The sequence below is a fragment of the Bubalus kerabau genome, chromosome 4, assembly GCF_029407905.1.
Source record: "Bubalus kerabau isolate K-KA32 ecotype Philippines breed swamp buffalo chromosome 4, PCC_UOA_SB_1v2, whole genome shotgun sequence".
NCBI classification, from domain to species: Eukaryota; Metazoa; Chordata; class Mammalia; order Artiodactyla; family Bovidae; genus Bubalus; species Bubalus kerabau.
This window is the reverse complement of record NC_073627.1, coordinates 95,561,050-95,584,675: the sequence shown is the minus strand read 5'-3', so window position 1 is coordinate 95,584,675 and position 23,626 is coordinate 95,561,050. Positions and strand designations below refer to the sequence as shown.

The 23,626-nt window shown below is 36.4% G+C and overlaps 1 protein-coding gene across 20 annotated transcripts in view; it reads right to left on the bottom strand.

Moving 5' to 3' along the window:
- NFIB (nuclear factor I B) overlaps window positions 1–23,626 on the bottom strand; it is a 517,914-nt gene that overhangs the window by 64,900 nt on the left and 429,388 nt on the right. For 9 of the 20 annotated variants that reach the window (XM_055578048.1, XM_055578040.1, XM_055578046.1 and 6 more), the window contains 3 exons: window positions 10,389–10,523; window positions 7,352–7,536; window positions 2,964–3,129 (listed from right to left, as the gene is read on the bottom strand). In XM_055578048.1, the coding sequence (XP_055434023.1) occupies window positions 2,964–3,129; window positions 7,352–7,536; window positions 10,389–10,523 (486 nt within the window). Of the gene's footprint in view, window positions 1–2,172; window positions 2,274–2,963; window positions 3,130–7,351; window positions 7,537–10,388; window positions 10,524–23,626 lie in introns of all 20 variants that reach the window. The other 11 variants (XM_055578041.1, XM_055578049.1, XM_055578050.1 and 8 more) reach the window with 4 other exon arrangements.

The window sequence follows — 23,626 nt, the reverse complement described above, 5'->3', positions numbered from 1 at the left end:
ACGTAAAAGAAACCCAGAGAAGTGGGACTTGCAACCAAAAAAAAAAAGTGTATCTCTATTTCTCTTCTCTTTTGTGTGAGTGAATACCAAGTGACAGAGATGATAGTTGACCTCAAGTCTGGTTTATCCTTCTCCTCCACCAAATCTATCCAGGAACCATATCCTATCCTTTGCTGTGGGCATCTCATACAAGCTCTAGTTACAGTCTTGCAGGAGTACCAAAGACTGGCTAAGCAATAGAGTCTTTTTCCTAGATGTAACTTTTTACTAGATATTGGGTGTCTAGCAACAGAATAATCAATGATGGTCTGTGGTTCTAAATGTAAAATCAGACTGAGAGTCTGTTAGGAAAAAGTGAAAGCTTTAAATGATGGCATTTAAGCAGATGTACTTGATGATGCAGGATGAAAAATGTCTTACTAAAAAGAAAAGTTAATATTATTAACATGAAGGAGAACTTTTATTATATTTGATAGTACATGTTTCTGGAAAAAAAAAAAAAAAAAAGATTTCTTTTCCAGAAGTACAAAAAGTCAATCTTTTGTGATTGATCCAGGGAGGGAGTTGACAGCCCCTTTTAAACACTTGGCCACCAGGTAGTAAGTGGGTAAGGTGAATACTCCTTAAATTCTTATGGTCTCACCTTGCATGTACTTTTCATTTAGGTACTTTTTGATGCAGAGTGAATTTTCCAAAGAAAATGTCTCCCTAGTCCTAAAGACTTTGGCTTCTTTTCACAAGGAAAGGACTGATGCATCTTCCAAGCACTAAGCAACCCCATTGTTCCACGTCAGAATAAACAGGAAAACTAAATTGTCATCATTTATGTTACATTTCTAGGTCTGAAGAAAGCTAAAATATTTGATTCAAAACCTTCAGATTGATGAGGAATCCAGACAATAATTTTTAAAAGACTTTTTAAAAACCAATACGTTAATTCTGCCATGTTCATTTGAGCCAGTGAAGCTTTTTTAAGTCAGCTTTTTAAAACAGTGAAGATGCTCACAATTCACCTTTTATTTATTCCTGAATGAAGTACTCACGCAATGGCAAACATAAACAGCCAGTGGCCCCCATTCAATCTCCAGTTCTCTGGAATTCAATGCACAGCACTAAAGAGCCTCACCTTTACAGAGTGGGCACCAAGTGTGTGTTAGTCTTTCTTTTCAACCATGAAAAAGAGGTTTCCTTGGCCTCTGTATTTTCTTTAATTTTATTGACTTATGAATTCAATGGCCAATTTTTCATTATCAGTGGTGCCTGCGGAGTTGTTTTATCTATAGGAAAGAAAAACAGCTCACTATATCACTTTTATGAAGGATGGAAAATGGACTGATGAAACTATCTTTATATAACCAAGATACTCCTTTTGACTATTTTATGATTTTGTAAATCAAATCCTATCCCTTTTTGATCAACCTGTATGTGAGTATAAGAAAGAGTTCATTAACAAACAGGCTGACAGTATTCCCATAAGTGAGCTGTGATCATTTCAGTTTGATTTTTCCTTGAATCTTATCTATGAATGACAATATAAGAGTAGGTACCAGAAGTTCCTGGAAATTTTAGCTACTTAAATAAAAAATCTTTGTTTTCTATTTGCTTTTATTTAAACTTCTGACTTCGTTTGCTTAAAGATGCCAAGGCATCCACTTTTGAAATTTGGATGTAGTATTTTAGCGACTGTAATGTACATGGCTAACCTGTAGCACTAAAGGATCCTAATCTTCCTTGACTCTCATCCATTTCTGTGCATTCAGGGAAGTATTCACTAGTGTACGTCCCTCTATCAACAAACCAGTTACTAAGCATTAATGATTATTAATGGGGATTACAAGCTTATCTGGTTTTTATTAATCTATGGGGCCTCATGAATTTTGAGAAAGAAATGCTGAATTCACTGTACACACCAAGTATTGTCCACTTTTCTTGTAAGGTTCTTGCCAAGTCTTTCAGGGGCCACACACACAAAAAAAGAGCATCTTTCCAATGGCCAATAAAGAAAGAGTCAGTGGCTCTGAATCTCTATAATTTCACACAGAATTTTCAGAACATCGGGATTTTCCTGCTCTAACAATGCAAATAGAAGCTCTGGATTTAAGAAATAAGAATAATCAAAGAGAAGCAAGCTAATTCGTCCTGACTAGAACTTTATCCATTCCACTTTATTACCAGTCTGTGCACATCAACTTCCAGTTTTAGAAAGCTGGCAGCTTGGATGATGAAGCCAATTAAAAAGCTTTGCAATAATTTCTTGTGTACTTCTGAGCACTCTGTACAAAGAAGCAAAGGAATTGCTTGGGTTACTGATATGAGCTACTGCCAATTCACCAGCTAAATCTCTGACATTTCAGATGTTCTGGCCATGCTAAAAAGCATAACACCCGATGCACCATGATAAGAGTAAATAATCAAAAAAAAAAAAAGTTGCAGACAATGAAAGTGCAGGTAGTTGACATGTGCCTAAAACTAAGCTTTGAAATGCTTTCTACACTGAATATTGTGTGACTGTTTCTCACAATGACATAACCTACAGTGATGTAAACATGCAATTATCTTACAGAGGCACTGATTCAGTCTGCCTTGTGAAGGGGCTTGATTTCTAAAGGAACGCTCCCATAACTAACATTTATCAAATCTCTCTTTGGGTGATATAAAAACCTTGTACACTGTTATGTCATTTAGTGCATTTTCAATGTATACCTTGAACAAGCAGGCATGAGTTACTATTTTTGTTATAGCTATTTACTCAAACAAATAAGCTTCTCCCTTTTCAAATACGGAGTGAAATTTGATAAGAGAGAGCATATGAGAGCCAGGCTACATCATGCCTGCTAGTTCCACATAAATGAGAAATCTCCATCTGGTTGAGTAGCTGGAAAAGTTGCCGTGTTTTCCACCTTGGATCAGATATCCAGTGGTGCCTTCGATGGACATTTCTCATTTCCTACAGAAATACTTACTGGTCGCTGTAGGTGAAGCTGCCTCACCTTCAGTGGATGTAGTGATGGGTTTAGTATCTGTCATGGTCAGGGTCACAGGTCGCACTGCACTGGGATGGGGAGAGGGTGCCAAGACAGGAGTGAAATGGCCAGGCACTTTCCCTACCACTTGACCACTGCTGTTAGGCTACAAAACAAAAACAGAATGCCGGGTGAAGCAATCCAAAAGGCAGTTACCTCGTCCACCAACTCCACTCAGCACACTCGACTGAGTGGACCCTGTGTGCTGTGTGTAACCACCACACAAGCCCTCTCAGATCTGAGTTGAGAGGTTCATCAACGGTTAGTCCTAAGAAGCAGCAGCAGCATTTAAAAGAAAGTCTTCAGCTACAAGGCACTTTATATAGGTTTAGTCATTTCTACAACACCCTGAGAACCAGGCAGAACTGAGCCTTCCACAGAGTAGGACAGAAAACTCAAGTGGAGACTTTGATGCTGAGCCTGAGGCTAAAACAGAAGTCCTTAGTGATTTCCTGGAGGAGGAAATGGCAACCCACTTCAGTATTCTTGGCTGGAAAATTCCACTGACAGAGCAATCTGTCGGGATACAGTCCATGGGGTCTCAAGAGTCAGACATGACTTGGTGGCTACACTACCAAGCTATATGCTAGCTTGGGCTCACCACTGAGCTAGTAAGAATTACAAGCAGTGTTTCCTTCTTTCCTGCTCTTCATGTGCTACAATGAGTCCATTTTGGCTCTCAGAACACAATGTTTACCACCATAATGATATCATTGAGACAACAAAGACAAGAATTTCTAGGAGACCAAACACACTGAACTTAACGATTATCATCATTTATAGTCAAGGCCCATTCTTCAGCACACAAAAATTTTAGCCCTTGCTCACACACAGGTGCACTCATACACACACATCAAGCAATTTTGATTCTAGGGTCTCCACTCAACTTGGGATGGTTTACTTATATAAACAGGTAGAAAGATATTTAAAACCTTTAAAATTTCAGGGTCTATATAATGATATAAAGAGCTGAACTAGGTCTGACCATACACATATAAATAAAAGATTTCCAATGTAAATTAAAATGTGCTGAAGTGAAGCAGAGGGCAATCAAATATACTCTGATCTTTGAATTCTTACTCTTCCATTGCCAGACTTAGAGAGTTGCATAAAACATTGATTGTTGACATTTGTGCGAGTTAACTGAGAAAATCCCTGGGCAATGATAGAAAAGATATTATTATCTGTGTTTTAGCCCCAGTACAAAAATAGTGTCCATCCTAAGGGCACACTGTTTGAAAGAAATACTGGAATGTATTTTTCTAGATAGAATGCTATTCTTAATTACATTCATGTTGGAATTCTCCTCTACATAATGTACATAACAACTTGCTATGAGGGTATTCTCCACAAATATTTAGTTTTCATAATCTGTACCACTTTCAAAGGCAAAGAAAGCAATAAAGCAGAATATTTATCTAAATGCCTGCATATAAATTACAAGTCAATGATTCTTTAAAGAAAAAGATGAACAGCTGAGAACACTTAACTATCAGAACTTAGAGACATGAACTAAATCTTGGTTGGGTGCCTCAGAGGCCACATGACTTACTCTATAAAGAATGAACTTTTGAATATCATGACTATTCCTCATGAATAAATTAAGTATTTAACTGAAGTCAGGAAAACTGACCAGATTTTCCCCTCTGTGAAAACCTAGGAAAGAATTATATATTTAGACTAATTTTATTTAAAATATTCCATTAAATAGCACGGCTGTCTCACTCTACCCAGTGCAGCAGCAATTCAATTAATCTCCAAATTGCCGTGGGGAGGACAAGGCTTCTGAGTTGCTCGACTTAACAAGCAAAATCAGGGCAGCCTTGGAGGATACTGGGAAGGAACAGTCAACTGGCAACTTGTTGACTACAGGTCAGCAAGTACTCATTTCCTGCCTGCCCCCCATTTTTAGAGCCAAAAGGGTGAATATCAAGAGTCCTATTTGGAAGTGCAAATGAACTGGTTTTGAGTTGGAGGTAAACATCAAAGCAGGTATAATGTTGCTGCAAAAATAACTCCACCATTTATAATAAAGGCCTACTTTTTTTCCTTTCAAAGTGAAAAAGTAATTTATTTCTAGAGCAGGTCATCAACTTCTGGTTGTGATCATTGCCAAAAACTGCTTTGTATATCTCCCCCAAGAAAGAAGAGTGATCTTGCTGTATCATTGGTGGTATATTCGATGGTAAAAAGCCTTTCTCTATATTATCTTCACCAAAACAGTTTGACAGTACCTACCTGAGAGCACAGAACAGAAAAATGACAAAAATTGCCAAGAAAATGCTGCCACCAAATATGATATTACTTTTCCCACCCTGCATGCTTCATCTACTGGAATTGGACTGACATAAACCAACAAACAGATGTTTCTTTCATTTGAAAAAAAGCAAAAGTGACAAAGGAAGAATTCCCAAGCCAAAGCTGACAACTTTTCTGAAACTCAGGGTCAGAAGAATGGAAGGGTTATTTCTTTTTCAGTTTTCTACTGGTTCAAACAGATGAAGCCACATTATCAAGCTTCTCTTTTAAGGTTGTTAATAGATGAACTTTTATATTGCAGATATGAAAAGAGAGACAACTTATCTGCAGATGAACAGCTTTAGGAAAGGATTATCCTACTTAGTACATTGCTCCTATTATACAAAATTCTGAGAGGGATTTTTTTTTTTCAATTGAGATGAGAGTAAGATGCTTCTCAGAAGCTGGGTCTTTACCTTGAAAATATGAAGAAAAACTGAGAACAATATAGGCCGATTATCACCTAATATGCCCCCTTAACTTATAAAGAAAGTGAAATATACGTAAAACAAGCAATGAATAATTAAAGAAATGCAGAACACTAAAGGCCTGATTTTAATTTGCATAATTTTTCCCCTAACAGTGCCTAATTAAGACATCAGTTAAAAAAAAAATCCAATGGAACTCTAAGATTTTCCACACTGAATTAACGTTAAGGACTTTTAATGGATGTCTTAATTAGACTTTGTTATTCATGGAAATTCTACACAAATTAAAATCAGACCTTGTGTGCACTGTTCCCAGCTGAGTCTAGCAAAATGCTCTATGGAACTGAGACTTCTGCATCTATGCTCTGACAGGAAATTTTATTTCTAAATTGATATACCAAGATCCTGTTTTACTTAATAATAATTATTATAGCCATTAAAAGTGCTATACCATTTGAACATTTTCTTCTGAAACACAAATCATTTAACTTTAAATTCAAAATTCAAGAATGGTTATACTTAGTATTACTAGTCAATGGAGGAACAAGTACAAGTAATTTAATTTTAACTAACCAAAACAGTGCTGAATATGCTATTAAAAAAAAATTCAGAAGGGACCATTTTGCTCCATTTTAACAATTAACACGAAAGGGATTTTTTTTTCAGATCTTTCTTTTTTAAGTCCCAATTAATATGCACACGCTATTTGCTGGCATTTTAGTAAATGAAAAGCATTAATGACAGAACACTTAGGAAAATCCCTCAGAGCATTAAAAATGGTGGTTGGAAGTAGATAGAAGTCTTGGAGGTAAAATAGCAAAGCCAAATACCAAACCCTAAGATTGAAATTACATTACAGACTTTGGATATTATGATGATTGATAGGCCAGGTTTGGTACACTGTCTACTTGATAATGAAAAATCCTCTTGTACCAAATCCCCATGATGCGACCTCTCCATAGGAGAAATCATATATTGAGGAAGTGAAGAATGCACAGAGCTACGCCATTTATACAAAGAATCCTTAAAGCCACTGCACACTGTTTACCATTAAAAAAAAAATAAAAGACACTTCTGGTAATGTCACTCATTATGAAACACAGTCATGTCTGTGCAAAGAATATTCAGGTAGTCATCAAACACTGAAAATGTTTACATTACCAAAGCTTATTTTAATACCTAATAGTTGGTCTATAAATACAACTGTAAGGTCTTTTGCCTGTGTTTATTTTAGCTCATACTTCGCTCCTGCCTGAAATGAGCACTTTGTGTCAAACCAGGTATTTCAGAGGTGTGAACTCCAGCTCAGGACATTTTTGTCAATGGACTTTCGGCCTTAATTTTCTCTTTATCCAATGGAAATCCTAAAACATCAGACCAAGAACATCTTCACAAATGTGCCCCTTTGGGGCAACAAACTTCCTACCTGTCATTCAGCCACCTTTCAATAAAAACCTAGTGAGTCACCAAGAAACTTTCTGAAGATGGATTTCAAAAGCTTGCTGTTCTGCCAGACACACTGTCTGAGTAAGCTTCATGGCTTAGGGTTAGACCTGTGCCATCGCCCTTAGGCTCTACTAATATGTTCTCTCTCATTTTTACCTGGCTGGTTTGCGGACTGGATGGATCATAAGAAGGTACATAGTTCTTCAGAGTATCCTGAGGATTCAGGTGGGGAGGATATCTGATTGTTGGATGAGAGAAGTAGCTCGATGGGGCTGGAGGAAGAATAGCTTGTGTTGGAAATGGCAACGGTGAGGGTGGAGGTGGAGTCCGAGTTGAGATGACTGTAAGAGACAGAAAAGGTAAGATTAACTCATCAGCTATTGTCCTTACAGCTCCAACTCGACCTGCAGAATCCCAGGAAACTAAACAACCAACAGCTCCTCATTTTTTTTCTGATTTAACCAAACTCTCTTAAAATAAGCTAGTCTTTTATTTGTATTCTCCATGCCTGGACTGCTAAGTACACACAGACATAACGTCCAGTCTAGGAAATGAACAATCTCACTTTCTAGATCCATGAATGGTTTTAAAAAAAGAAGTTTCTCTTTTATGAAAGTGAAAGTGTTAGTCTCTCAGTCGCGTCTGACTCTTTCAGACCCCACTGACTGTAGCCTGCCAGGCTCCTCTGTCCATGGAATTCTCCAGGCAAGATTCTCTTTTATAGGTTAAACTAATACTTCATAAAACATTTCTCTAAGCAAAGTTATCTCCCACCAGAACACATTTTTTGATTAAAAAGTCTTTGCGTCCTAAGTCGAGATCAAGTCATAGCAGTAATTAGAGGTCATGAGACCCACACATTTTCTACCAAAATTTAAAACAGAAGTGTGCTTCAATTTTAAATAAATATTTTCCACTATTTAGAAAGGAAGCCAATAATTAGTAAATAATAATGTCCCAGTTACCCGATCATTGTATAAATGCTTATGAATATTTGAATGGAAACCTGGAAACTCTTTTTTTTTAATGAAAAAGTTCCTTTTAGAACCAAAAGAGTTCTAGTTTCTTACTCTCAGAAATGCAAACTTTCATATAGGCATATTAACTTACCCATAAATCACATATTTTATAAAGAGAAATTATGTACAAAACATATGTAATGTGGATAATGTTTAATATTACTGTAATTTTTCAACATTAGATCATAATTTATTATTCAGTTTTTGAAATATAATTGTTAAGTTTAAAAATGGGTAAAGAATGTAACTGCATAATCATTATCTCCTCAAGGTTGAATTTGTACTTTATATAAGTACATTTGAAGAGTATCAATCAGTATATGCACAGAGTCAGACACGACTGAAGCAACTTAGCATGCATGCATGCACTGGAGATAGAAATGGCAACCCACTCCAGTGTTCTTGCCTGGAGAATCTCAGGGACAGAGGAGCCTGGTGGACTGCCATCTATGGCGTCGTGCAGAGCCAGACATGACTGGAGCGACTTAGCGGCAGCAGCAAGTGCTTTAAGACCCAGTTTGGTCCCACTTCCTTGGCCTCATCTCTCCCCTGTGCAGGGCACATTTTGGTATTGTGTATTCCTCAATATACAGCAGTTCCTTGCTGCAATGACCTCCACTTTGTTGATACTCGCTGTCTGCTCTGCCCGAAATGTCCGTCTCCCTAGCTTGTTCCCTTTTGTTGTGAACCTACCTCTTCCAGGCATCTATCCTCCATGTATTCAATCCTGTTTGTGTTCAATGCCTAGCTGATGTTGTGGTCTCCCTCTCTCCCCACTATACCATTACTCATTAAGGAGAGGAAATGTTGCTCTGGACAAGGGTGCTACAGGTCCTAATACATTACATACTGAACATACCATACAAATGGTAAAAGACAAAGGTGGAGGGCTTGTCTGGATCTTCCAGGGTTTATTATGTAAAAATGTACTGTTGAATTTTTTCCAAATGTTAGAAATATAAATACTTTAATCAGACATCATAAGGGGTGATCTGACTTCGAAATTCATTTTGCCCCACTCAACATTACAAATGTATGAAATAGTTACTGATTTTTTTCACTCATCTTAGCAGTCCAATAAATAAATGTAAAAAAAAAATTATATACCAATTTGACTTGTATAGTCTTCTCTTAATTTTATAATTGTCTTAATGATAGCATTGAAGGCTATGCATTTTTTAAGTACAGTGACAATACCTATCAATATATATTTATAGACCAAACTTAAGAATTTTATTATAAACAGTTGTTATATCCCTTGAATAAAGGTTTAAAACCTAGATTCATTTCTTTGAAGAATAAGGAGTTGCCACCCTGGTGGCTCAGATGGTAAAGCGTCTGTCTACAGTCTATCTACAGTGCGGGAGACCGGGGTTCGAGCCCTGCGTTGGGACGATCCCCTGGAGAAGGAAATGGCAATCCACTCCAGGACTATTGCCTGGAAAATCCCATGGACAGAGGAGCCTGGTAGACTACAGTCCATGGGGTCACAAAGAGTCGGACACGACTGAGTGACTTCACTTCACTTCACTATATATTTAGAGCAATAAGAGTATCACTATAAACATATTATTTTGTATATAAAAAAATTTTCTTCATCTTAAAGTCAGCCTACTCCCCTCTAGGGTTTAAGAGCAATAGGAAGAAAGTATGCAATATTGCTTATGAATTATATCTCATATCTTATGAATTATATCTAATTTTGAAAAAGCATTTGATGTGAATCATTCTTCAAAGTATAAATGTGAAATATTGGATTCTTCTTCCTAATTAAATTATTCCATAATTAAATTATGATATTAAACATAATATCAAGTGTACTAGCCCACAGGAAGGATTTATATATATAAAATAATCGTCAAAATGTCTCTTATTTTTCTGATTAATTTTGCTCCCAAACAAGTAGTTAAAATCTTGATTTCTATAGAGAAAACAACATCTATGGAAATAGAATCTATATATCAATGCTGCTAGAAATATTTCAGACTCAGCTGTATACTTGAAATTCCATCTTTCTCTTAGTAAAATATATAGAATTAGGACCAATGTGGAAGCTACTGTTAAGATAACTATATATTTGCTTATTTCTTGTGATTATAGTCTTGATCCATCCCCAAGACTTTGGACTCTGCAAACAAGAGGGAGGTTTCTCATCTACGCTTGAAACTCCTCACCACTGTGTGCAACTCCAGGTATTCCGGGATGGTGGTGCTGGGGAAAAGTGCTCAATCTTGGGGAGGAGTCTTGTGGAGATGTAGAGCTGAACAATGGCTTTTCGGGCTTCTTCATAGTAGTCGGAGAAGACATATCTGCAGAGAAAGAGAGGAAAGTCTAAGCTTTATGACATTCTCAAGCTACAAGTTTCATGCCAACCTAGTAAGAGATCTCATTTGCCAATGTCTTGTGATTTTTGTATGTCTGGCTCTTTTACAAAATACATTCTGAGTCAAAGACCCAGCTACGTTGGAGTTTTAAAATATCTGTCAGAAACAATCTCCACTGAAGCTAACACAAAGCTTCATTAAAAGTATCATCAGAATTATTCCAACTACTAAATGATTCTTGAACTTAGCATCCCCTGGTCCTTTGGTTCATATCTAGGTCTTTTCTAACCTCAGCATTTCATTTATAAGTGTATTCAGTTCAGGGGTTTGTCTTTTGATTGACTGACTATGTAGGGAAGAAAATAGAAGAAAACCTGGTGCAAAAGTGAAAAATAACCTTTGCGTATGCTGATAAGTGTATCAGTAATTTAAAATTTTTTATGAAAAACTAAATCAACCCTGAATATTCACTGGAAGGACTGATGCTGAAGCTCTGATTCTTTGGCCACCTGATGGGAAGAACGGAGGGTAGGAGGAGAAGGGGGCGACAGAAGATGAGATGGTCAGATGTCATCACAATGGACAAGAGTTTGAGCAAATTCAGGTAAGTAGTGAAGGACAGGGAGCCTGGAGTGCCGCAGTTCAGGAGGTTGCAAAGAGTTGAACATGACTTGGCAACTAAAGAACAATAACATTTTATTTGTTTAGCAAAAAAGACATTCCCTAATTTTCTCATTCTGGAGATATTTACAGAGTTCTTACATGTGCTAGCTGAAGGGAGGATGTTACAAAAAATTAAAAAGCAATGGCTGCTGTAGGGATATTTACTCTTAGTGAAGAGAAAAATGATAAGAAGAAAATGCTTGCCAACATCAAGAAGGAGGAAGTACGCTGACAGCAGAGGTTCTGTGGTGTCGGATGCTACTTCTCCAGCCTCACTATACAGAGGCATTGATCACCTCAGCTTCCTCAGGTTAAGGAAGTGGTGCCGTGTTTAAAACATGGATGGGGGCGACATTTCCAGAAGAGGAAATGTTCTGAAGATGGGAGGCATAAAATATGTAAGTAGTACATGTAGTCTGTACTTCAACAAGTACAAAGATGAGGGAGAAAGTGGACAGCTGGCAGGACCTGCACAGTGAGTGGTCACGGACTTCATGTGTAAATGTCTAAACATTTACTCTGATAAGAAAACACTACTGATAAGCAAAATAGGATCGCATTTGCTGTGTAGAGCAATCCCCCCTAGAAACTCCAGGGAAGATGAATTAGTCAAAATAAAAGACAGCCATCCTGGATACTACTTGAGAGGGTTAATTAATATAGTCATTCCATAGATATTTACTGAAGGTCTAATATAGGCCAACACTGTGCTAGTTGCTGGGGACATGATGTGACCTAGACTTGGCTTCAGCCTCTGTAAAACTTGATACCTCAAGAGGGAATATAGACAAGTTAAGAAGGAATCATAAAACAATGTAAAAAGTGCTGTGACAGAAGTCAGGGCTTTATTCATTCATTCATCCCACAAACATTTTATACTGCCAAAATATTGAGACTTGGAAGAACAGTACAGATAGAGCTAATGTAATAATAGATACTTCAACAGAACTGACCCAATTTAATGAATAACTAGTTTAGAAGGTCATTGTCTTGGGTGACTGTGAGGTTGTACCATGCAGCTAGTTCGAATGGGGGATTCAGGAGGAAACCCCAGTTGGCAAGGATATGTACCCCTTTTCTCAACATCTTAAGTAATGTTGATTTTTATAGAGGTTTATAAATGTAGAGTGAAATATTCCAAACATCATATGAGCTATTAAGTTTAGATTTCCATTATCAAAAACTTTAAATATATACCAGGTAGACAGAATAGTAATTCTCTGGCCCTCATCGCCCAACTTCTTTGACTATTCAATTATTTCATTTTTATCCCATCTATACTCGCTCCCCCTGTCTTACTTTGAAGCAAATCTCAGGCATCATATAATTCCACCTATAAATATTTCAGTTTGTATCTCTAAAAAAAGAGAAAATTTTATTTAAAAAAAACCCAAGACTTTATCACACATAAAATATATTTACAAGTTGCATTTTTAATTAGTAACTTTTTGACATGAGAAAAAAATTCATGGTGCTACTGATACAAGAAACTAGTTATCATAGTTTCACCATTTAAAAAATTACCTAAATTCTGGGAAAGGCATCTGATAAAATTAAATAGATGCTTTCAGTTCACTGGCATGTAAAGAATAGATATGCTACTGTAGCCATAGCAGACATCACAGTCTATGAAAAAATGACAGGAGTATTTGTAGCCTTAAGCTACAATTTGTGACTAACTGGTTGTCACTAATCTATGAGAACTTTGATGAGTCAGTGTACCATTTCCTTACACTATCTCTCTCAAAAAGGAAAGACACATTTTACTAATGAAACCACAAAATTAATACTGTTACCAAAAAGAGAGAAATTTCAAAACTATTTAAAAAATAGACAAAGGAAGTTCATTTCAGCTAAGTTACCTTGAAAAATGCCAAAAATAATAGTTGATTTCACTTAAGAGCTATGTGATTTTGAAAGGCAACACCACAAATATACGTTTTGGCCTGCTGTAAGTTTAATCACAAACATACAGATTGTTAGAGGTGGAAAGAACTGCTTTTTCCATCCCTCACTTGATAGGTGATGTAATAAGTTTCCATTCCAAATTTTTAATTTAAAATTAACTCTTAGAAAAAGAAACGTAAGTTTCTGTTGACGGTTTACATTGTGCTTCAATATAAATTTTGAATAAAATTAACCTGAATAAATGAGTTTCTAAAGACTCCATACTACAAGCAATAAACCATGTACTGTACATCATTTAAAAGCAGTTAAATATGACCATAGTTTGGGAAGCAGAATAGAGTGTCATTCTGGTTATGTCATTTCCGGAGAAGATCAACCAAGGCTACGGCAACTACTATAACTATTTCGGGATTTTCATTAAACCCATGTGAATTTATGTGAGCCTTTTTTCATAAAGGGCCCATAAATCAGAGGTGTTTGTACAGAGAAGTTCAACAATATAGGTGATTATGTAATTTTTGAGAAATGAAGCCTTTGCAATTTTTTAGTCAAAATGATACACTTGCTTTACTGGGTAATTATTATAGATCCATTTATTTTACTAGTTTTCTTTAGGCATATACTGAATAATGATACCTTCATGTTCAAAACACACAGAGGAATTATAGAGGCCAGCACTACAGAAATAATAAAATTCACTCTTCAAATTGTAAAAGGGACCACAAACTGCCATCTTTTTTAAACTACAAAATTACCTTAAGGAAAAATAAGAATGTGAAGGTCCACTGTCTCTACTGAAACAATTTTTTTTTTTTAGAAACAGATAAAGACTGGTAGTATTAAAAAATAGCCTTAACTGCCTTTGTTTTGCCACTATGAGATCAATTGGGCTCATTAATCATCTCACACGCTAGTAAAGTAATGCTCAAAATTCTCCAAGCCAGGCTTCAGCAATACATGAACCGTGAACTTCCAGATGTTCAAGCTGGTTTTAGAAAAGGCAGAGGAACCAGAGATGAAATTGCCAACATTCGCTGGATCATGGAAAAAGCAAGAGTTTCAGAAAAACATCTATTTCAGCTTTATTGACTATGCCAAAGCCTTTGACTGTGTGGATCACAGTAAACTGTGGAAAATTCTGAAAGAGATGGGAATACCAGACCACCTGACCTGCTTCTTGAGAAACCTATATGCAGATCAGGAAACAACAGTTAGAACTGGACATGGAACAACAGACTGGTTCCAAATAGGAAAAGGAGTACGCCAAGGCTGGATATTGTCACCCTGCTTATTTAACTTATATGCAGAGTACATCATGAGAAACGCTGGGCTGGAAGAAGCACAAGCTGGAATCAAGATTGCCGGGAGGAATATCAATAACTTCAGACATGCAGATGACACCACCCTTATAGCAGAAAGTGAAGAGGAACTAAAAAGCCTCTTGATGAAAGTGAAAGAGGAGAGTGAAAAAGTTGGCTTAAAGCTCAACATTCAGAAAACGAAGATCATGGCATCTGGTCATGGCATCATCACTTCATGGGAAATAAATGGGGAAACAGTGGAAACAGTGTCAGACTTTATTTTTTTGGGCTCCAAAGTCACTGCATATGGTGACTGCAGCCATGAAATTAAAAGATGCTTACTCCTTGGAAGGAAAGTTATGACCAACCTAGACAGCCTATGAAAAAGCAAAGACATTACTTTGCCAACAAAGGTCCGTCTAGTCAAGGCTATGGTTTTTCCAGGGGTCATGTATGGATGTGAGAGTTGGACTGTGAAGAAAGCTGAGCACCGAAGAATTGATGCTTTTGAACTCTGGTGTTAGAGAAGACTCTTGAGGGTCCCTTGGACTGAAAGGAGATCCAACCAGTCCATCCTAAAGGAGACCAGTCCTGGGTGTTCATTGGAAGGATTGATGAAACTCCAGTACTTTAGCCACCTCATGCGAAGAGTTGACTCATTGGAAAACACTCTGATGCTGGGAAGGACTGGGGACAGGAGGAGCAGGGGACGACAGAGGATGAGATGGCTGGATGGCATCACCGACTTGATGGACATGAGTTTGAGTGAACTCCGGGAGTTGGTGATGGACAGCGAGGCCTGGCGTGCTGCAATTTATGGGGTCGCAAAGAGTCGGACACAACTGAGCAACTTAACTGAACTGAACTGAGTCAATAAAAATATATTGGTGTACAGCATGTAGAATGCACTATACTTAAGGTGACATAAAATGAGCCCCCCTATTTCACAAAGGAGAAAAAAACCTCTCTGGCCTGAAGAGAGAATAAAAATAAAGGTCAATTATCTGGGAGAAGTAGAGTCACTAGCTATTACATTTTAAGCATGAATCAAACTCAGATTATTTTAATTTTATTTTAATGTCTGCAGTCCGACAGACTTCATGCCAAACTGAAAAATGATATCATTTCCATGTTTAGTGCTCTCATATTCTACAGAAAAAAAAATGTTTGAGGAATAGATACATAGGAAAGATGTTCTTAAGTGACCTTTCTGTGGAGAAAAACAAATGTCAAGCTTTTCACAATCTAATGTCCCTCAAGCAGGAAGAATCATACATAAAAAGATTATGTTGAAAATAAACTGAATAATAATAAAACTGAATAATATGTAAATATGTAATAAGTTGAATGACAATACATACATATTAATGTATATGTTGAATAATACATGAAATAAAGAAGTTGAAGAGAGAGCAAGATGATAAAAAAAGTTTATCTGGTTTTTCTTCTGGTGAGAAGGAGGCCGGAGCTGCTGGTAGCAGATGCGAGGGAAGCAAAAGACTATGAAGGCTTGAAACCAGACAAAGAAATTTAAATGTGATCTGGAAAGCAGCAATATAGAAATGAATTGATTTCAGAAGGGAAAAGTTTCCAAAACTCTTATTTTTTTCTCTTCCACAACTTGGCCATTTGATTGGTATTGGGTTAAACAAGAATTTCCTTTCTATACTCATTCTTAAATATTCCTCATTGTGGTTCTTCATAAAAAGAGTAGTTGGAATCATCTTCTTCAAATGGTATCTTCTTCATTTTAAGATCTAGCATGGTACCACATTTTTACATAAATATTTCCTTATCATTCTATTAAAGTTTAGCTAGGCTACTTTGTTTATGGTGTCTTGGAAGTGAAAAAGGCCACGGGGGATGTATTTCTAACTCAGCGGCTTTCCTAGCATATGATAGTCCCTTAGGCTAGGAAATTAGGTCATTCTGTCTTTTTATGCCATTTACAGAACAATATTTTATCCACTGAACTAACTTATTTTCAAGTAATCCCTCCTAAAGAACTTTGGACGTCTAGATTTCCTAATGATCTTTTGATTGTTTCTTATATTACTTAATCATTATTTCACTATTATTTTGTTATTGTTATTATATTATTATTTTGTACTTGTTACATCCATAGCATGCATCTGTATGCATCTCTGTGTATGTATACACACACACACACACACGCGTACATTTTGTAAAAAGTTGACTAATGTCTTACTACCTATAGAAGATGATTTTATCAAGGGCACAAAAAACGTGGAGGATAGATCATGCTACTCACAAAAAGAATTTTTTAAATCTAGAATTAAAAGAAGGAAGAAGAGGTAGAGCAGACATTGTGTCTAGGCAGTTTATTTTAGAATCTTTTGCATGTGAAAGAAGCTATCTGGTCGAACGATAACCAGTAGCGTTGGATGAGTGAAATAACCACAGTCGGTCTTAAAATGTATCATGAGTGGATAGACACCACCAGATGAGAAAGAACTGAATGTAAAGTGAACAGAAAGAACCAAATCAGTCACTGAGCTTCTAAGAAGTGTAAGAAAAGTGCAAGGCATAAAGTTCAAGATGTTAAACAAGACCACTTGTTCCTTTTGCTGGTGACACAGTTCAGCACAGGAGACAGACATCAACTATAGAAATCTACTAGATAATTCCAAGTGTGATAATACTGGGCTATAGAAAGGATTCTTCTAAATGGCAAAAAGCTAGGAGTCTGTTGCTTTTTAAAGGAGGTTCACATTGACAGTGTTCACCTTCAGTGTCCACACCCACGTTTACATTTATAACTGGACAATTAGCTATGGCTTTAGAAACCAATTGTGTAGTTAAATACATAATAAAAGGTCACCATGTAAGAAAAGGTTCACGAGGAATACTTCTGTAAGTTGGTTCATTTAGACTTAAGCATACCTTTAAATAAATATTTTGCAAAAGCATGTTTTCACATAAATTTTACTAGCCATACTATAATATTGTTGGCACTCTGACATACATACATCCTAAACCCTGATGTGTCATTCATTTCACAGTATCACTTCAAAGAGATAAAGGTATAAGCCAATAAAGTGGCTAGATCAACTCATCTCACAAGGTAATTTCATCTACAAAGGAAGAGCGTTGCTGTGAACCACAGCGTATGCACGTGACTCGTCGGCAGCTTGCACACATGGCGCCCCAGATGTAGATCTGTTCAAGTCAGCCCAAGGCAACAATTTTGATCAATTCTAATGTGATAAAATGCTGCAGGGAAAGTGTGCAGAAACGTGTTTACGTCAGCCCTTAATTAAACTGTTGTTCACTTCCAAAGAACCTTAGGAAACACTAATGAGACATGAGTTTTGGCAATTTCTTCATCAAAGCAAAGACCCCTTCCTCAGTCTGTAGCAGCCTGTCATCCAAGTCGCTCCCGGGATAAATGTCACTTGACACTCCAATCAGTTAGCCACCTGTTAGCAGAACTTCACCGAAGTCAACTAGTGATCTAGGGCAAGCTCAAACAGCCACCTTAACACGCGCCTGTCTGGGACACCTGCTCCTTCTTCACATACAGGAGAGCAATATGTTATCTTTTCCCATATGCTTCAGTAGGTGAATGTTACAAATCTAATTTCTATCACTTACAAGAAACCGTATCATTTTCTTTTTTTAAAAAAAATCCTATTCTTCTTCTCTGTATGACACGGTTTACAGGTTTACAACTATTTGAAGTCAATTATGTAAGATCACACACGAATTCTTGAGTGCCTATGAAGCTGTTCTTTTCAAGCATAGCATAACACTAAATTAAAATATATTAACTGTGCCATTCCTATGATTTACAAAAACATATTTCATTTAGTTAACAAAGAAGTACATTGCCTCAAAATCTTTTAAAATTCCAATCCTTTTATATCTTAGTAAGTTGTCTTTCTCATGTATCTGCTACACTTGTAAACAAGTCTAAAAGAATCCTCTAGATACAAATCACCTTTTGCTAACATCTGTTATTTTCCAGTATTTAATATTAAGGTATATTTTATTACTAGGTGCTTAAATAGCTATAATCATTGTTTAAAATGTCTCTATTTTACACATTATCAAGCTTCTGAGCAGATGTTACAGGATTCCTTTTTTTTTTTTTTTTCTTTTGCAGAGGAAAGCTCAAGGTGCAATGAAACTTTGCCCCTTTGGAATAAGCATGACACAGATCAAAGAAGAAAAGTGCATTTGTGGGAAAACTTAGCTTAGGGAGTCCAGCGACTGGGATTTGATAAAATTGTATTATCTTGACAAGTCTTCCTAACTTAATACCTATCATAGTTTCCCAGGTTCCTTTATTTTTTTTTACAGGTTTTAGGCTTTCTAGAGTTTTAAGAAGCTTTAAAAATTTACACAAACTCTAGATATAGAAAATCTCTTCAGAGACCAAACTCCTTGTTGGAAGAAGGCAGAGGTGGTCAACACGTCCAACACTGAGGGTCTGTCTAACAACACAAAACGGAGTGAAATATGAATGTGAGCTAAACTGGGAAATTCCTGCTTCCCATTAAAATGGTGGGGTGAAAGCTGGGTGACAACGTGAAAAAGAAATGACCCATCTGTATAAAATAATAACGCTATTTATAATACATGAGATAATAAATGAGAGGCCACTAAATCTGGTGTGTGGGACGAGTTCAGGAGCTAGAAATCTGATACTTTTACTTCAGGCCATAAATCTAGAGTCAGTCCCAAGACAAGGAAACAGCCTGGGCCCTGTGCCCAGAGGACGGGGAGAAGGTAGGAAAGATGACTCTGCCAACTAAGCTCTAAAAGAGACCAGGGTTTCTCTTTCTCCATTTCTGCCTGGGGGTAAATCATGGGGAAGAGAGGAAAGCTTAGAGGAGAGGTTACTTATAACTGAAAAAGCGTTATGTAAAACACTGAAACTACCAAGCCCAGAGCTCTGATGTATTTATTTCTATTATTTCCCTGGGGGAAGCATACTGACCCTTATTTTCCTGTTTTACCTGTAGATCATGTAAAGATGTGGGGAAGTACCCAGAGGGAGCGTGTCTGGAGGACAAGGAGAGAGAATACTTAGGTGTCTTTACTTGAAGGTTGTGCACATTCCACTAGGTACCCTCTACATTTCCCTGTTTCCTCCACAAAGAAATGGGGTGGGGGCTCTCCTGGGTCCCAGGAAGCAAAGATATAATTGGATGCCCAATGGCTTAAAAGGAAGATAAATGAGAAAAAAAAAAGAGGTGCATGACTAGACTCATAAGGCATTGATTCACTGTTCTTTAAATACATGTCAGAGGACATGTTTCAAAATTGCTCATAGAGCCCTGTGCTCTGTCTAAATAGTATGGATATGACAGTGGAGTTAAACAAACCACTCAGGCACTGCTAGTGAGAATGTAAATTGATAAGATCTTTCCAGACTCTGTGCCAGTATTTATCAAAAGCCTTAGAAATGGACATAATATTTAACTCAGGAATTCTACAGTAAGAGTACATTTCATTGAGCATCTATCTATTAATTTGGTGACTTAACGCCAGGGAGTGTACTAGGTACAGGGCCACTAAAGTGAGCCAGACAGGAACAAAATGATGAGACTTAAGTACAAAGATTTGTATGCAATGATTTTTACTGTATCTTTATTAATTATATAGAAAGTTGGAAACTCTCTAAATATTCATGAGCAAAATAGACCTTTAAAACTGAATAGTATAGCCAAAGGGTAACATACACTGTGGTCATACACTGTGTCATGCAGTGGAAACTGAATGACATGGCGTGAGTGCATGCTCAGTCGCTTCAGTCATGTTTGACTTTTTGTGACCCTACGGACTGTAGCCCTCCAGGATCCTGAGTCCATGGGATTCTCCAGGCAAGAATACTGGAGTGGGTTGCCATGCCCTCCTCCAGGGATCAATCCCAACCCGGATTGAACCAAGGTCTCCTGAGTCTCCTGCATTGCGACTGGATTCTTTACTGCTGAGCCACTGGGGAAGCCTGAATGACATGGTAACAAGCTATTATATTATAAATAAAAGACCAAAAAAAAGAAAACAATTTATAAAACAGCATATACAAGCCTGCTGCTGCTGCTGCTGCTAAGTCGCTTCAGTCGTGTCTGACTCTGTGCGACCCCAGAGACAGCAGCCCACCAGGCTCCCCCCTCCCTGGGATTCTCCAGGCAAGAACACTGGAGTGGGTTGCCGTTTCCTTCTCCAAATATACAAGCCTAATTTAGTGCAAAAAATTTACTTGAAATAGAATATATAGGTTATCCATAAAAAATATATATATAGAAAATAGACTGGCATATGTCCAAATATTAACATGAGTTATCTATACATGATAGAAGTATAGGTGATTTTTATTTTCTTGTTTATAATTGACAGTTTGTTTTTCAAATCTTCCACAAATAATTTTTACTTTTATAATAAAAATGGTAAAATACATATTTGGAGAAAAATACTGCCTGTAGCTCCATAGAATATTTTAAATAGTTCTCAAGGATGGGTGGACAATATCGGATATTGATAGTGTGCCAAACACTACACTGTAAGAAGGAAATGCCTCATTGGTCTTAGGTATTAGATGTTGCAAAAATGCAAAATGAAATGCTTCAATATAACATTTGTAATCTACTTGACTAAAGGTGAAATAATGAATTTTGAGAATGCAAGTGAAAAGAAATATCTGAATATCTGTTTCTAAGGACTCTTCTAAATGTAAAATTTTGTGATTCGGTGGCAAATATGAATAAGTCCTTCCCACACAATCCAAGTTAACAAAAGCTCTGAATGTTATGACAAAACCTAGGGACTTAATCTCCCTACAGTGGTTTGATGATGATGCCAGATGATTCAAAAAACAATTAGCTGCCATGTTAATTATCTCCATATATATATATATATATATATATATATATATATATTTGCCACACTCTAAAATAACTTTGGAAAATCAGCAAGCTACAGTAAGAGGAGATAAGATATCACCTTCAATTAGATTTGTCAATCTTTTTTTTTTTTAAGAAATAAGCTCTTTTTCAAAGGAGAAAACAGAAAATATGGTAATCTTCATGTTAAATATATGAAAATTCTTACTTTATATTTGAGTTATATAATCTTAACTACACTTGAGTATAATACTGTATCCTTGAGCAGTCTGAAAACTTTTGTGATAATTTAAGTCTCTCTATATAGTATATTCCAACCCAAGCCTGTAAGCAGCATGTTTCTACAAGTCTCTGTTTATCACAACTCTATTAAAAAAAAAAAAGTCTCCAAGCTTCACCAACACCCAATGCCAAGTTAAAGCTCAAACCCCTCTGAAGCTCACAAACACCTTCCTGATACATAAAGAAAAAAAAGTCTTGAATAATGAGGAACAATGCTAAAAGAGTGAATACTGAATAAGTGAAAACTTCATTTTTAAAAGTACTTCAAAATACTTTTGTCCATTAAGCAATTTCATTTTAACAGACAGACAAGGATAAAGTGTCTTGAGTAATGCCAGAAAATCTAATTTTCAAGGAGGAAAAACACCAAACAATTATGCAAGATTTGGAGTATATTTTAGATGCTTATTAAATATTGGCATAGGTAAATAGCTGTTATTCGCCATGCCTCTGGGGAGAACTGCTTGGCTATAGAGGCTTATTAGTGTTAAGCATCTGAGAGCCATGGACTATAAAATAAAATCAATACCGTAACCTTAACTGTAAAAGTCAGAGAGATACTGGAAGAGTTCTAATTTAACAAGATTACAGATGACTTTTTAGAGAACATTTGGGGAAAAGCCATGCATTTAGAAACATTTATGCTGTAAGACATCTCAAGGTTGAGGTTGTTACTGATGGTGTTATTATACACACTGGTAATAGTTAGGGTTGATTTTACTGATGTGTTACTTTAGTGGATTTACAGGAAAGTCCTAGAAATGATTTGGAACTTATTTCAAATAAAATCATTAACCTGAGGTAGTAAACTAATTGCTTAGGAACAATTGTGATTTGATGTGGTTTAGTATAGCAGACAAAAAAATATCATGAAAATTATAAAGTCGTCACTTTGGCAGTTCAATGTAAATATGATTACTGTGCAAAATATTCCATTTCTCTTAATGGAAAAGTAGTCAAAACTGTTATAAATTGTAGTGTTTAAGTTCAATCTAAATCTATATTTTTCCTTTAACAAATGTAAATGAAGAAAAAAAGAACATCCTGTCAATGAAATTACTATGATGGCAAATTTATTATCCTAATGGTTTTAGAAAGCACGTGAAATTGATCAGTAACAAAACCTCTATTTAGTAATGGACCAATTACATTTGTGAGATAATGTCAATGAAACAGAATATTGTCACAGGATAATGGTCTCCTATTGCTACATCCCTAGTCATTTAGAGAAAATAAATGTTGCCGTCTGGCTGAGTCATTTATTTTCAAAGTAGGAGACACTGATCCCATAACAAGGTTCTGTTATAATAGCTCAGTCTCTCTCCATCATTTGTTGTACCAGAATGGTGCAGGACAAGGCATGTATTTGTAAGAACTGCACATTCCTCAGGTATAAGGCAAAACATATGATGCCTCCAAGCACCTACAGAGCCAATTATCATGTTATTCAATAAGAGTATTTAAAACAAACATCTAAAAAATAATTTAGGAAATTGAAAACCTTCAGAGTTTTCAAAAAGATTCAGGATAATGAAAGCTTAAAGACTCAAATATTAAAGATCTATAAAATGTCTGACTTCAATTAACTTAAAATCCAGAACATTAGAACACAGTGATACCTTAGTATCCAACTTTGCCGTCTCACAGATGAAAAAACTCAGTTTACTGACATTCAGTGATTTGTCTAAGGCCATACCACTGTTTACAATTTCCTGGTCAATTAAATGTAATTCTTAAATTTTGATACACCTAGCTCATTTCAAACTGAATGCATATCACACACCTCTACTAAAGACATTCTAGACTTTAGTATTATTTATTAACAACATCTTATTATCAGAAGGAAAAGAGACGCTTAAGCTGAGTTCAGCCCAAGGACTGTATTCATGAATCCCTGAAGTTTGTACATTCTTCCGTCATTATGGCTGTTTTGTAATGAAATTTCGTTTGTGTAAGGAAAAGAAAAACTGTCACATAGGTTTGGTAAACAATCTGCAAACCCATGAACATTCCTGACTGACTTCTTTGGAAGGCAGTATATATAGTAATAATGAGTATGCATTCA